This window comes from Urocitellus parryii, chromosome 4 (genome assembly GCF_045843805.1).
Source record: "Urocitellus parryii isolate mUroPar1 chromosome 4, mUroPar1.hap1, whole genome shotgun sequence".
Taxonomy (NCBI): domain Eukaryota; kingdom Metazoa; phylum Chordata; class Mammalia; order Rodentia; family Sciuridae; genus Urocitellus; species Urocitellus parryii.
In genome coordinates this window covers 14012487-14025275 of record NC_135534.1, presented here as the reverse complement: position 1 = coordinate 14025275, position 12789 = coordinate 14012487, and the positions used below count along the sequence as shown (strand labels likewise).

The 12789-nt window shown below is 39.4% G+C and overlaps 1 protein-coding gene across 1 annotated transcript; it reads right to left on the bottom strand.

Moving 5' to 3' along the window:
- Positions 1 to 429: 429 nt before the first annotated feature.
- On the bottom strand, positions 430 to 12306 carry LOC144254397 (glycine N-phenylacetyltransferase-like). Its single transcript, XM_077797557.1, has 6 exons — positions 12151 to 12306; positions 10537 to 10632; positions 5963 to 6070; positions 3797 to 3923; positions 2726 to 2897; positions 430 to 1109 (listed from the first exon to the last, which is right to left on the bottom strand). The coding sequence occupies exons 2-6, from the start codon at positions 10612 to 10614 to the stop codon at positions 707 to 709; spliced, it is 888 nt and encodes a 295-aa protein (XP_077653683.1). The 5' UTR covers positions 10615 to 10632; positions 12151 to 12306; the 3' UTR covers positions 430 to 706.
- Positions 12307 to 12789: the final 483 nt, after the last annotated feature.

Genomic DNA, 12789 nt, shown 5'->3' with positions numbered 1-12789 from the left:
GAACAAAAGAGTGGTCAACTTTGTAACACGACGGATCTGTTCTTTCCTTGCTATAATACATATACATATATATGTATACATATATTCCACAAAATCAAGTTGTGTAGGTTAAATACAAATAATTAAATTTATTTTCAGTAGTAAGTCTCTCAGGTATAGTAGCCACTTACCACCATATATTTGCACAGGGAGTATAGCAACACGGTTATTAAAAAGACCTGACAGCATCAGTGAAAAGGTCACTAAAAACTATGTATGTCAAAGACAGGTCATAATTGACCACTAAATAGAGGGGTCCTAGGAAAAGAGAGGGAAAAATACCATCTACCAGGTAAAGCCACATCTTGACATAACTAGTCGTATCTGCCATTGGTAATAATCAATGTGTGAGGCCAGAGTTCCAGGAGAAGCAGTAGGGAATCACACAGGTAAACAGAAAAAGTGTCACTGGAATCCAGAAGGGTAGGAAATTGAATGAGGCCAGTGACCACTACAGAGAGGTCTGGCCATGCCAGGTCTGCTGGATCCGTAGGGTAATTTGAGTGCAGGGACCACGGTGGTCTTGTTAACCATTCACACTGCTTCCCCAGAGCCCAAGGATGCCATTCCTGTAGCGCTGGTTATGATTTGTTCTCTCCCTGTCTACTCATCCACGCCTCCAGCCACGTCACAGGCATCCAATGCTAACTTGCGTTCAGGGCCAGCTTCACAGAGGCACACAGTGCCACTGGTTCCAGTCACAGGGCATGGGGATATGATGTAGATTGTGACTCAATTTCTGGATGATTTTGTTGGCTCTGTCCGTATGGTTATACACAGGGAAGCCAAGCTTCTCCAGAGCCTGGACTTGGACGTGAGTGACATAGGAGATGAGGCCTTGGCCCCGGTACTCAGGCACAGTGCCTCCCATTCGCATCTCCCCCGTCTGGTCCATCAGGCCCCACGACACAGGCGTCCCTTCAGGTCCCAAAAGACAGGTGCTGGGAAAGGTCCGGAGACAGCGCTCAATGAATCTCTGGCTTCTTTCATTGCCACCAAAATGCCAGAATTTATTCACCACGCCAGCGTGGGTCACATCCAGTGATGAGACTTTAAACATCTCTTGGTTACTGTTGAGAAAAGCGGGAAGAGAACAGTCCATACTATTGCACACCATGAGGCATTAAATTTGTTTCCCAAAAATTATATTGAGAGGCATATAGGAGCAGAGTGAAGGCACAGTCTCAGCAGCCAGACTGGGTTAGTAATCTGACTAGCTGTGCAATCTTATGCAGGGAACAATGTCTCTCTGCCTTCATTTCTTCTAACATAAAATGAAGATATTAATAACATGCTGTCAAAAATGCAAAAATAAACATTATAAGAGCTATTGCCTGGCAAGTACCTAGGATAGTGCCACACACAATAAAAATTCCACAAAAATTTACTATTATTCCCCTCAGCATTGCTGTGACTCTCCACATAAGATGGAGTGGATGATATCATCCCTATTTTACAGATCAGAAAAGTGGATAAAAGAAAATAAATGAGAGCCCCAAAGCACCTGCTAGCAGAAGTAAAGACAGAGCTTAGAGTAATGAAATCTTAGCCATCAGGGTCCTTGGCCACCATGTTGAATGCATGGAAAAATTGAAGTCCAGAGAGGGGCAAGAATATGAGGTCCAGATAGATCCTGTTGGGGAATACTGAAGTCTGAAGACTCCTACAATGGTTTAAAGAGGCTTCAGGAGACATCCTGGAAACAGCTTGGTGAGGCTAGAAGATCTAGAAGATCCAAGCTTCAGTTCCACCCAAATATGTGGTGAGCAAGCCACTTAAACATCGGAGTCCGCTCTCTCAGGAAATAGGAATAACATCTCCTACTCTAACTACGTTGTGAGGTAGACAGAAGGACCCAACGCAGTGCTGGTTTCTAGACTTTACCATGTGAATAAGGCTTTTCCAGGCATATAGACACACACAGAGCCATGGGATGGGTGATCTGCAGATTAAATTCTCATCATCAGTTACCTTGCAATGGATGGAAGAACATATGTAATGTGTTTAGTTTCTCGTTATCTGGAAACACTTTCTGCTTGAAAGTGGATTCATTAAATAAATATTTAATAAGAATCCAGTATGTGCCATTTGATATTCTGGCTATTGAGAATCCATCAGTGAACAATATAGAGAAGATCCCTGTTCTAAATACCATGAGGAGGCAACAAACAGGGAGCTAGATACACCAGTAAGCTGCTTTCAGGTAATAGCAAGTCCAATAATGAAAATGAACATTGGGTTTTATCCTAAAGAATTACCATGGGGCAAGAGTTTTATAAGAGGTGCTCATAAGAAAGTGTCAAAGGAAATAAAATTTGAGAGTTTGAGAAGCAAAAATAAAAAAACCATGGAGATCTGAAGGAAGGATGCTTGAGGCAGGCAAAGAGCAAGTTCAGTGACGCAGAGGCAGGAGCAAGAGCATGAGGTCGAGTGGCAGAAGGAAGGCCAGAGCTGCTGAGTGAGCAGCAGGGTCAAGGTGACCTCTAGGAGGTGAGGGTGCAGGTCTTGTGGGGGTCTATAAAGACTCTGCATTTTGTTCAAGGTGAGGTGAGAAATGGTGGCTTTTAAGCAGGTGATCATCCAGGAGAGGGACTCTGGGAGGTGAGAGCGGACGCAGGAAGGGAGGTTGGAAGATACTCTAGTGACATGTGAGCAGTGCAGAGAGAGCATCTTTAATCACACTCACATGGCCTTGGGTTCCCCAGATTCAGGATGTATGTTCTTCGTATCCACCAGGAAAGGCACCAGTTTCCTTGCTGTCTGAGGCATCATGTACAGAATGCACTGTGTTCTCTTGACCTGGACTGAGTTAGCAGCAGCAAGACTTTGTATCACCTCATCCAAGCTGGACTGTGAACCTAGGAGGGAGGAAGGAAGGAGAGAAGTAACTGTGTGCAAGGTACAAGAAGGGGCCCAGAGGAAACATGCAGGATTTAGAGTGAGTCACTCTTGCTTCTGGTAATGCCACCAACAGTGTGATGTGACCAAGTCACTCCCTGGAGCAGGTTTTCTCTTATACAAAAATAGTGCCAGAAATGCTGGCTGTCACTCTGAAATCAAAGGAGAGGGATATATAATTCATAGTAACCTAGCTTTTGCAGTACAGGAGATTGAACCCAGGGCCCTGCTTATGCTAGAAAGATTCCCTAGCACTGAGCTAAACTCCCATCCTGTAGTAGCCTATGTTGATTGTGCACATGCCCAGGTATTTGTCTTCTAATTCATTGAATCTTTACACCGACCCTGTGGTTTTAGGTTCTTCATTTTCACTTATGAGGAAACTGAGCAATAGGTACATTACATCACTTTAAAGATCACAAAGCAGGAGGCAGAGCAAGGATGCGCCCTTTGGAATCTGACTCTAGAGGGAAGGTTTATAAGCACAGCAGGTGTCCTCCTTGGTGACATGGAAACTTCTCTATGGCACTAGGAGCTTCATTCTTATTCCAGGAATGGAAGACCAGAGGGCAACCTCTGCTCTCACACCCAACTCCTGGGGGCTGCTGAATATGTTGCAAAATGTATCTTGAATCTTCAGCTTACAAGAAATTATCTTACTCAGAGTTACTAGTAACAATCACATAGTGCACAATATGTGAATTCTACTCCCCTGCAGAGGTGGTGAAGTCAATACAAACAGTGGACACTAGGCATGGGGGAAGGAAGGGCGGGCTATATGGGAATGTTCTCAGGGTGGAAAGTGGCCCAGAGGTAGACACGGGGGTCTAGCAGCCAGCACACACCCCAGTCCCCTTACTTTGGATTTGTAAATGTTGTTTCCAGTTAATGACATCTGATGAGACAAGCGAGTCTTGACAGCTCTTGAGCTCCTTAGAATAGATTTGGTAGGTGTTGGTGTAGTGATCAAGGTCATCTGTCATGTTCTGTTTGGTTGGGCAACAAGGAATAAACCAGATTGCTTATACCAAGAGATCTCAATATTTGTGTCTAAAATTCCCCTCTATTGTTATATTATAAATTTAATACAGACATTTTTTGCACATATTATCACTACTTTTCTCAATCATGTACATCAGGATACCAAGTCAAGGATTCTATTGAAATTCATGTTTAAAAATTTCTGCTAAGCCAAAAATGTTCCATTACAATTTGAACCAACCAAAGCTGCCCTAGTTCAAGAAACATTTTTTTCTATAATTTTGCATTCTGTTGACAGCCACAGCCAAAGGGGCCCCAGCAAACTTCCAGCTGCCAGCAAACTTCCAGCTGCCAGCTGATGTTTGGCTCACAGCGGCCCCAGCAACATCTAGCTGATTGGCTCCTCTGTGGTGATGTTCATTGGGCTGTTTCCCTGCCCTTCAGACTGCCAGCTGATGATTGGCTCACAGCGGCCCCAGCAACATCTAGCTGATTGGATCCTCCACGGAGCTGCTCATTCGGGGACTTCTTTGGCTCCACCCATGCAACCCAGCCAATCGGCCTCAAGAGCAGGAGGATTGTGGGAGGTGGAGAGGCGTGTTTTGGGGGTGAGAGGCTTGTGGGAAGCTGATGGTGGCAGTTGGGCTCTGAGGTTTTTTTCCTGAGGAGCTGTTTTGTTTGGAGTTTGTAGTTCTAAAAATAAAGTTAGTTTCTTTTGACAAGTGGCTCCTGAATTGTGCCCAGCCAGACTGTGGCAGCATTCTTCGAGGAGAAAGACAAAAAGTGATTATTGTCAAAGGCAAGTTTCAGTTACAAGAGTAAATCTTACTCTATTTTAAACAGCCTCAGAACAAACATTTTGAATTCGATAGTATTTAAATTGCACAAGTAACCTTGTATTAGAATTTTTAACTCTATGTTATAAAACTATACAAAATGAACACGCATTGTTCCCAAAAATATAAATCACAAAGCACCATTGTTATAAACAGTTTACCTTCCTAACAAAATGAAAACATAACATTTATCCAAAAAGACCTTCTCAAAGTTAGCAAAGGAGAATTGGGATTATCTGAAGGTGAAGGAAGGACCAGAGAACAAATCCCTAGTTGTGCTGCTATAAACATGGGTCTGCATGTATTACTGCAGTAACATGACTTTAGTTCTTCAGGATAAATGCCAAGGAGTGGTACAGCTGGTCATATGGTGGTTCTATGCCTAGTCTTTTGAGGAGCCTCCACACTTATTTCCATAGAGGTTGTACTAACTTACAGTTTCACCAACAGTGTAAAACATTCCTTTTTCTCCACATCATCTCCAGCATTTTTATTGTTTGCATTCCTGATGACTGCCATTCTCACTGGTGTGAGATGAAATCTCAGTGTAGTAAAACCTAATCCATCTTAATGTGCATAAAATATATTTGCATTTGAAGTATGTTCATCATTTGGAGTGATTTTGAAAGATCTGGTATTGATGATTTAATACCCATGTATAGATATTGTAAACTTATATTCCCATATCATTCTTCATATTTAACCTCACATATTTTCATCAGATTAGAATGTGCTCCCCACCAGCTCTTGTCAGCTTCTTAAAACCTATTAAACATCAAAATCCAGTTTTGGTAAAATAGCTACCTGGAAGCCTCCCCACCTCCCAGGACTGAGGATTAAACCCAGGGCCTTGCACATACTAAGCAAGTGCTATGAGTCAAATCCCCACACTTCCTGGAAGTCTTTTTGACCCTCTCCTTACTACCTCTGAAATCACTGGTTTTAATCAAATTTCACTCAGTGCTACTTCTGTCATCTAAAGTATAATTTTAACACAAAAACAACTCCCTACAACATAAGTGCTCTTGTGTGCTCTTGCACATTTTCACACCATGTTGCAATTCTTCTGCTTTTCTGTTTTCTCCAGGCTGTGAGCTCCTTGAGGACAAGACTGTTTCCTGGGGTCCACCATACTTCCTTCCAGTTCATGTCACACACACAGCAAATACAAACACAGAGTCATTTTCTTTCCACCCCAGACAACTTACCTGCTCCTGAGGGCGCACAACTACTGTGTTAAAATCTGGCCATTTGTCCACCAAGGCCTTTAGCTTGAATGGGTTCCCCTGGTTTATGTGGAAGACAGTTCCATAGACCTACAACGTTTCAACAAAGCGAGAGTCAGCACATTACAAAGGAACAGCCAAGTGCCTTGTTTAACCACAACAAGCCTTATTCCTAGGAATCAGTGTTTGTAACTAACAGAGCATGGACTTCAGTCTTCAGGTTGTGTTTTGTTTCCAATAAGAACCAAATATGTTTTTGTATGAAATGCTGAGAATATTATACTTCAATGTGTGTATATATGTACATATAGTCAAATATACAGATAAAATAAATTAACAATCACTCATACATTATAGAACTTATCCTTACATTTTTTCTATTTTCATCCATACATTTAAATATGTTTATAATTTTATGCGATGAAATCACTTAAAATATATTAATTTAACATATATTTTCCCCACATACACTTTGTATAGTGTATGTACTTCCATGTCAATATGCAGAAATCTCCATGATCATGTTTCATGAGTACATGTTTATTACACGGAAGGACCGTAATTCAATTTTCCTATCTCTTATTGCTGGTCATTTCAGTTTTCTCTGACAATTTAGGTTAGTTCTTCGAGGAAGATTTTTGCTTAAGTCTTTGAAAATATGCCTATTGTTACAAATTTCCAATGAGGAAATTTCTATGTCAAAGGTCACATGCCACTTAAAGAGAGGTTAACTGGGCTTCTATCTATTTAATCCTGTGAAAGCATGGTGCTCAAATCGTGAGCTTTGGTGATTAATAATGTCCAGGAACATCACACATTGCACAATCGGTCTAACCTTCTCTAGACTCATCTATTCAAGCATCAGTGCCCTCAATAGGAACAATAAAGAAATTGAGAAAGACATCCCCAAACTGGAAGAAGTTCATGGCTCTTGGGGCAGTTACAGAAGAGAGGTCCTCAAGACTTAAGTACAGCTGGGACATGGTACCTCAGAAGGTGAGATGGAAAGTCACCAAGATCAAAGACCATGGAATGATGAACCTTTCAATATCCAAGGACCAAACCTAATCCTGAGATTCCCTGCCCTTCCCTTAAAATGTTTATATGTTCTCAGTTCATACCAGATTATGAAATTCCCTGTCAACAGTAGAAGCTCAATATAGAAGTTAGATATAGTTTGGGGGGGAAATAAAGAGGTTCTCTTTTTTTAACATTGGAATTTGGAATGACTGATGTTCATATACACTACAAATTACAGATATAAGGGCAATTACTTCTCCTTTCTTTCCTTATAGCAACCCCCAAATTGAATAACTTAGAGTTGGCAAGTTAGATAAACCTATTCAGTATCCACCATTTAGGAAATAGGCCACAATATTAGTCTTTCTTTTACCAGAGATTTTAGTGGATGTGTAGTGGAAATATCTGCCAAAAACATTGACTTTCTGGTTTTACTTATTTTACATGGAACACAGAGACTTAGAGCTGTTTAACTTTTGCAATGTTGCCCAGCAAATAGTGAATTTACTGGATCAAAGGAGTCTGACTCTGGACCTTGCCCTCTTGTCAGCTGCTCTATAGTACCTCCCTCAGATCAGTGACTTCGGGTTACCCAAAGCTCCTGTGACATAGTCCATAAGTAATGCCTATACAGGGTATCAGAGCACCAGGAAAAGGTAACAAAGAACATTATATTGTTCCTACCAGGTTTCCCATCAGGAAGATCAGTATGTAACTAACTAAACACATCATCCTTATTTTACCCAGAAGATTCCAGATATGTGAGTCATTAACAAAATAAAATGTAGCTAACAAGGGTCTATACTCAGTTCTCTTAGTTCTTAGGGGTTTGGTGTGTGTACATTGTTATATATATATATATATATAGTTATGTATATATATATATAGTTATATATATATACACATATATTAAATATTAGTGTATATGCTATTATAAATTATAATTATTTTTAATTCCAATTGTTCATTGCTAGAATATATAACTGATATCTGTTATTTTGTTGACCTTGAATTCTGTTAAACTGCTGAACTGACTTATAGCTAGAAGATTGTTTTGCATATTTCTTGATATTTTACACATTAGCCAATCATGACCTCTGTGAATAAACTATTTTATTGGCAAGGACAATAGTGTCACACTGAACAGAAGAATGAGGGTGGATATTTGTGCCTTGCTAACACCTTAAGGGAAATACTCAGTCTTGACTACTTAGTAGGATATCAGTGGTGACTTTTGCCCATATGCTTTTTATCATGCTGAAAGAATTCCCTTTTATTCCTAGTTCACTGAGAATTATTACATATTACATATTATCAAACACCTTTTTTTGTACATTGCATATTATCAAACACCTTTTTTGTACCTTTACAAAAAAAGATCATATGGTTTTTCTTCCTTAGTCTATTGATATGTTGATATAGTAGCCTACATTGATTGATGGGTGGATTCTTTTTTTAATGGTACTAGGGATGAAACCTAGAGGCGCTTTACCACTGAGTTACATCCCCAGTCCTTTTTTGAGACAAGGTCTTATTAAGTTGGCAAGGCAGGTTTCCAACTTGCCCTCTGCCCACCTCGGCCTCCTGAGTCTACTGTATAACAGGCATGCGTGAACACACCTGACTTCATTGACTGATTTTTGAATGTTGAACCAGTCTTGAATTTTTAAGATAAATTCCTTTGGGTTACAATATTATTTTTTTAACACTGCTGTACTTGACTTAGTAGTATTTTGTTGAGAATTTATGCATCTGTGTTAATGATGGATGTAGTCTGTGATTTTCTTATAATACCTATTTCCACTTTTGTTATCAGGGTAATTTGACTCATAAAATGAACTCAGAGGTGTTCTCCCTACTCTGCTTTATCCTGAAGGAATTTGTGTAGAATTGGCATTATTTCTTCCTTGTGTGTGTGGAAGAGTTTGCCAGTGAAGCCACTGGATGAGGAGATTTCTTGTTATAATGTTCTCATTTATAGATATGGAGCAATTTTGGTTGGTGATTGATGCTTTTTACAGAATAAATTGCAAAACATCTGAGTACAATGTTCATAATAGTATGTCTTTATCATGATTATAACTATTCGATTTGTGGTCCCCTATTTAATGCCCCCTATTTCCTTCCTGACATTGATAACTATGTCTTCTCTATTTCATGGTCAGTTTGATCTTAATATTATCAACAATACAGAACTTTCCTAAGAACAAGATTTTGGATGTACTAATTTTTTTTCCTGTTTTTCTCCTCCATTCACAATCATTAATTTCTGAATTTTTTCAATTTCCTTCATTCTGCATTCTAAGGGGTTAATTTCCACCTAGTTGTTTCAAATTTCTAAGGTAGAAACTTGAACCGTGGAGATGAGAGGATGACTTTTTTTTGTTTAAGTGGGTAATGCTACGTATTTCCCACTTGTCCATGCTTTAGTTTCATCTCACAAATTGTTATATCTTGCATTTTCATTTTCATTCAGTTATTACACTCTAATTTTCTTTGTGACTTTGAAGCATGGTTTTGTTAGAGGTGTGTTTGATTCCTTTGAAGAAAACTGAAGAATTTCCAGAAATATTCACTTTTTAAATTTTATTATTGTAATTATTCCATTATTATATCAGGAGATACTTCATGTGATTTTAATTGTTTAAAAAGGTGATCTATGTTTGTAAATATTCCATGAGCACTTGACCAGAATATGTATCCTGCTGTTGTTGAAGATAATATTCTTTCAGTGTCAATTAGTTCAGTATTACTCATGTATTCAATATACTTACGGTTTCAAACCTGTTTTGTAATTTACTGAGAGAACAGTGGTAGGTTTATCTGTATTTTCTTACATATCTATCAGTGATTATCTCATGATCTAGAGTCTCTGTTAGTAGGTGTATAGATTTCACTCATTTTCCTCTCTATGTGGTGAATTAACATCCTTATCATAATATAAAGGCACTCTTTAACCTTGGTAATATTCCAGTCCCTTGGCAATATATGTTACTGCGGAAAAACTTCTGTGTGCAAGATCACTGATTCATTTTTCTTGCTCACTGCATATAATCATCAGGTATTTGACAAAACAGGAATTGATTTCTTATTAACATTAAAGAAGAATCATGGGGTTGATGTCTTACCAGACACATGATTTTTAGGAAAACAAATTAAACATTAATGTGTTCATTTCAGTCAACTTTGCAACTCTGGAAAACTTCCAGTGTTATATAACACAATTCTTGCAAGAGCACACAGGAATGACTTTGAGTCATCACATAGCAAAGATCATACGAGATTCATGTCATAGCATCGCCACTCACTATTGGTGTGGTCTCCGTCAAGACATATGCCTGAGTCTCATTTCCTCTTCAGCTCCATGGATTTAATAGACCTGCCTTGCTTCAGGGTGATGGGAACTAAATCAGTGGCCACAGAGCAAGTGGCTGGCACATCACAGGTGCTCAGTGAAGGCCCCTTTTTCCCCCACCTCATTCTTAGGCTGTAGATGGTCTTATGTCCCCCCAACCCCGACAATGTTCTGCCCTCACCTTTAAGGACTCAGGGAGGCTCTTCCTTAAGGACTTCTCTAGCATCTGCAGCATCTGTGGACTTTGCAAAGGAAACATCTTGGCAGGAACTTTAGACTAAAGAAAAGATTGAGAAACATCAAGGAATGAGAAGAGCTGGAAGACCCGGACACAACAGGCAGTTCTAGTTAATGTCGTGAGCTACTTTCCTGCTGTTCCGATGGTGCCTATTCACTAACTCCAAGAAAGAATAGGGCTGGTAGAAAGTATAGATGCCACTTTCAGAATTACTATGACCTTCCAAGCTTTTAAAAGTATTTATGAACATTTGTTTTCATTTTTATACCACCTCAATTCCAACAATTAAGAATGCACTGAGATTAACAGATCTATTCTCTAAGCACACTTGAGCATCCTTTGAGATTTACCATCCACCAGTGATAAGCCTGACTCTGCCATTTAGAAGCTGTATGATACTGAAAGTTGCTTTACTCTTCACTGGCTTCTTGATTTATTCATCTATAAATAAATGGTCATGACTCTAGAATTTATTTCACAGAGCAGGTGAGGCAATTAAATAATTCAATATACATAAGGAGCTTGGAACTACATCTGGAACACAATAGATGTTCAATAATTACAATTATTAATACACTTTTTATTAATTATTATTTGAATTTCATGAATCAATGTGATACAGTGTACACAGCTGATATACAAGCATGGTGTATAATGATCAAATCAGGGGGGTGAGCATCTCCATCTGTCTTCAGCAGAAGCCACAGTCAATCCACAGTGCATCCAAATACACTCTACAGAGTAACATATCTTCTGTATAACTACTTGCTGCGGATTTGAATCAAATCAGAAAGGATGGAATGAGATTAAATCCATGTAAAATGGCACATAGTAAATGGGATGATGTCTTAGTGTAGAGTAAAGTGACTGGCTTGAGGTGACTCAATATGTATCAGTTTATTTTAATTAATACTAGCATTATTCCCTAAATAAAGCGTGTCTTTTTTAATATTAGAAACAAAAATAAAAGAAAGACAAAAAGGCTTCTCCTCTGAGACCCTACAAAGGGGACCCAGTGGAGCTGTCCTCTGCTGGTTTGCCAGAGCAGCAATGAGCAAAGTCCTATAGGAGGCACTTGGAACCTTTGACTCGGTCACTCCAGTGCTTGGAACTCATCCAAAGAAAACAATGCCAATGAGCAAAAATACTTTGGGGAAAACTGTATGAAGACACAAATGCTTGCATGACATATATAAACTTTGTGGCAAATAAATGTCACCTGAGCCAGCATGCTCCTTTCAGGTGCCATTACAGTCTCTGGCTCCCACCCACTGATAGCAAGCTCCCAAATCTCTTCATATTTATTCATTAATACAGACTCAGACCTGGCTTCATCCAGTCAAGAACTTCTGATCTAACATACTACCCTTTAAATAGCAGTTATCTGAAAGTGTATGTTCCAATAAAGAATTTCTTTTACCCCTGGAAAAATCCTCAACCCAAATGAGCCCAGAAATTCTTATCCACATCCCACAGGTGTATTTTGTTCATCCTGCCTCAATAAGGAGATAAAAGGAGATGAGGGGTCTCAGATCATCAATTCTCCTTTGTTCTCACCTGAAAGCTGTCTTCTCATTCAGGCTCTGCAAAGGTCTGTAGGGAAAGACAAGAGTCAGGAGACTGTTCCAGATCACGAAATATATCCTCCAAAGATGCCGGTTTAGAAAGGTACTTTGGTCTTTTTCTCCAGAAATGCAGTGCTGAGGTTCCTGATAGAAACTGGCACCAAGCTGTGCACACATCTGAGATCTGAGTGTGAGGTCAAGCCCCTCCCTCCAGGTCCCATGCTCAGGGAGGTGGTTCTGTACTTGGCTGGTTAGCATTGTGCATTCTGAAAACTCCATTCCAGGAATTGAACTGTGTCCTGCTCCCAAAGTTCCAGCCACTACTTAGCAACTCAGCAGTTAAACCTTCTGACCAAGAGCTGGGAGCTGGGTGGGTCTCCATTTGCACCTCTCTCAGACATCTGCAGCAGAAGCAAAAGCTGGATACTATTTATAGCTAATGTTTAGAATTACAGTTCTTTTCCCAACCATCTGTAAAGAAAATTATCTATTTCATTTATTTTTAATTATTTTTTTATTTATATATGACAATGGAATGCATTATAATTCTTATTACACATATAGAGCACAATTTTTCATATCTCTGGCTGTATATGAAGTATAAGAAAATTACCTATTTTAGAGAGACAAG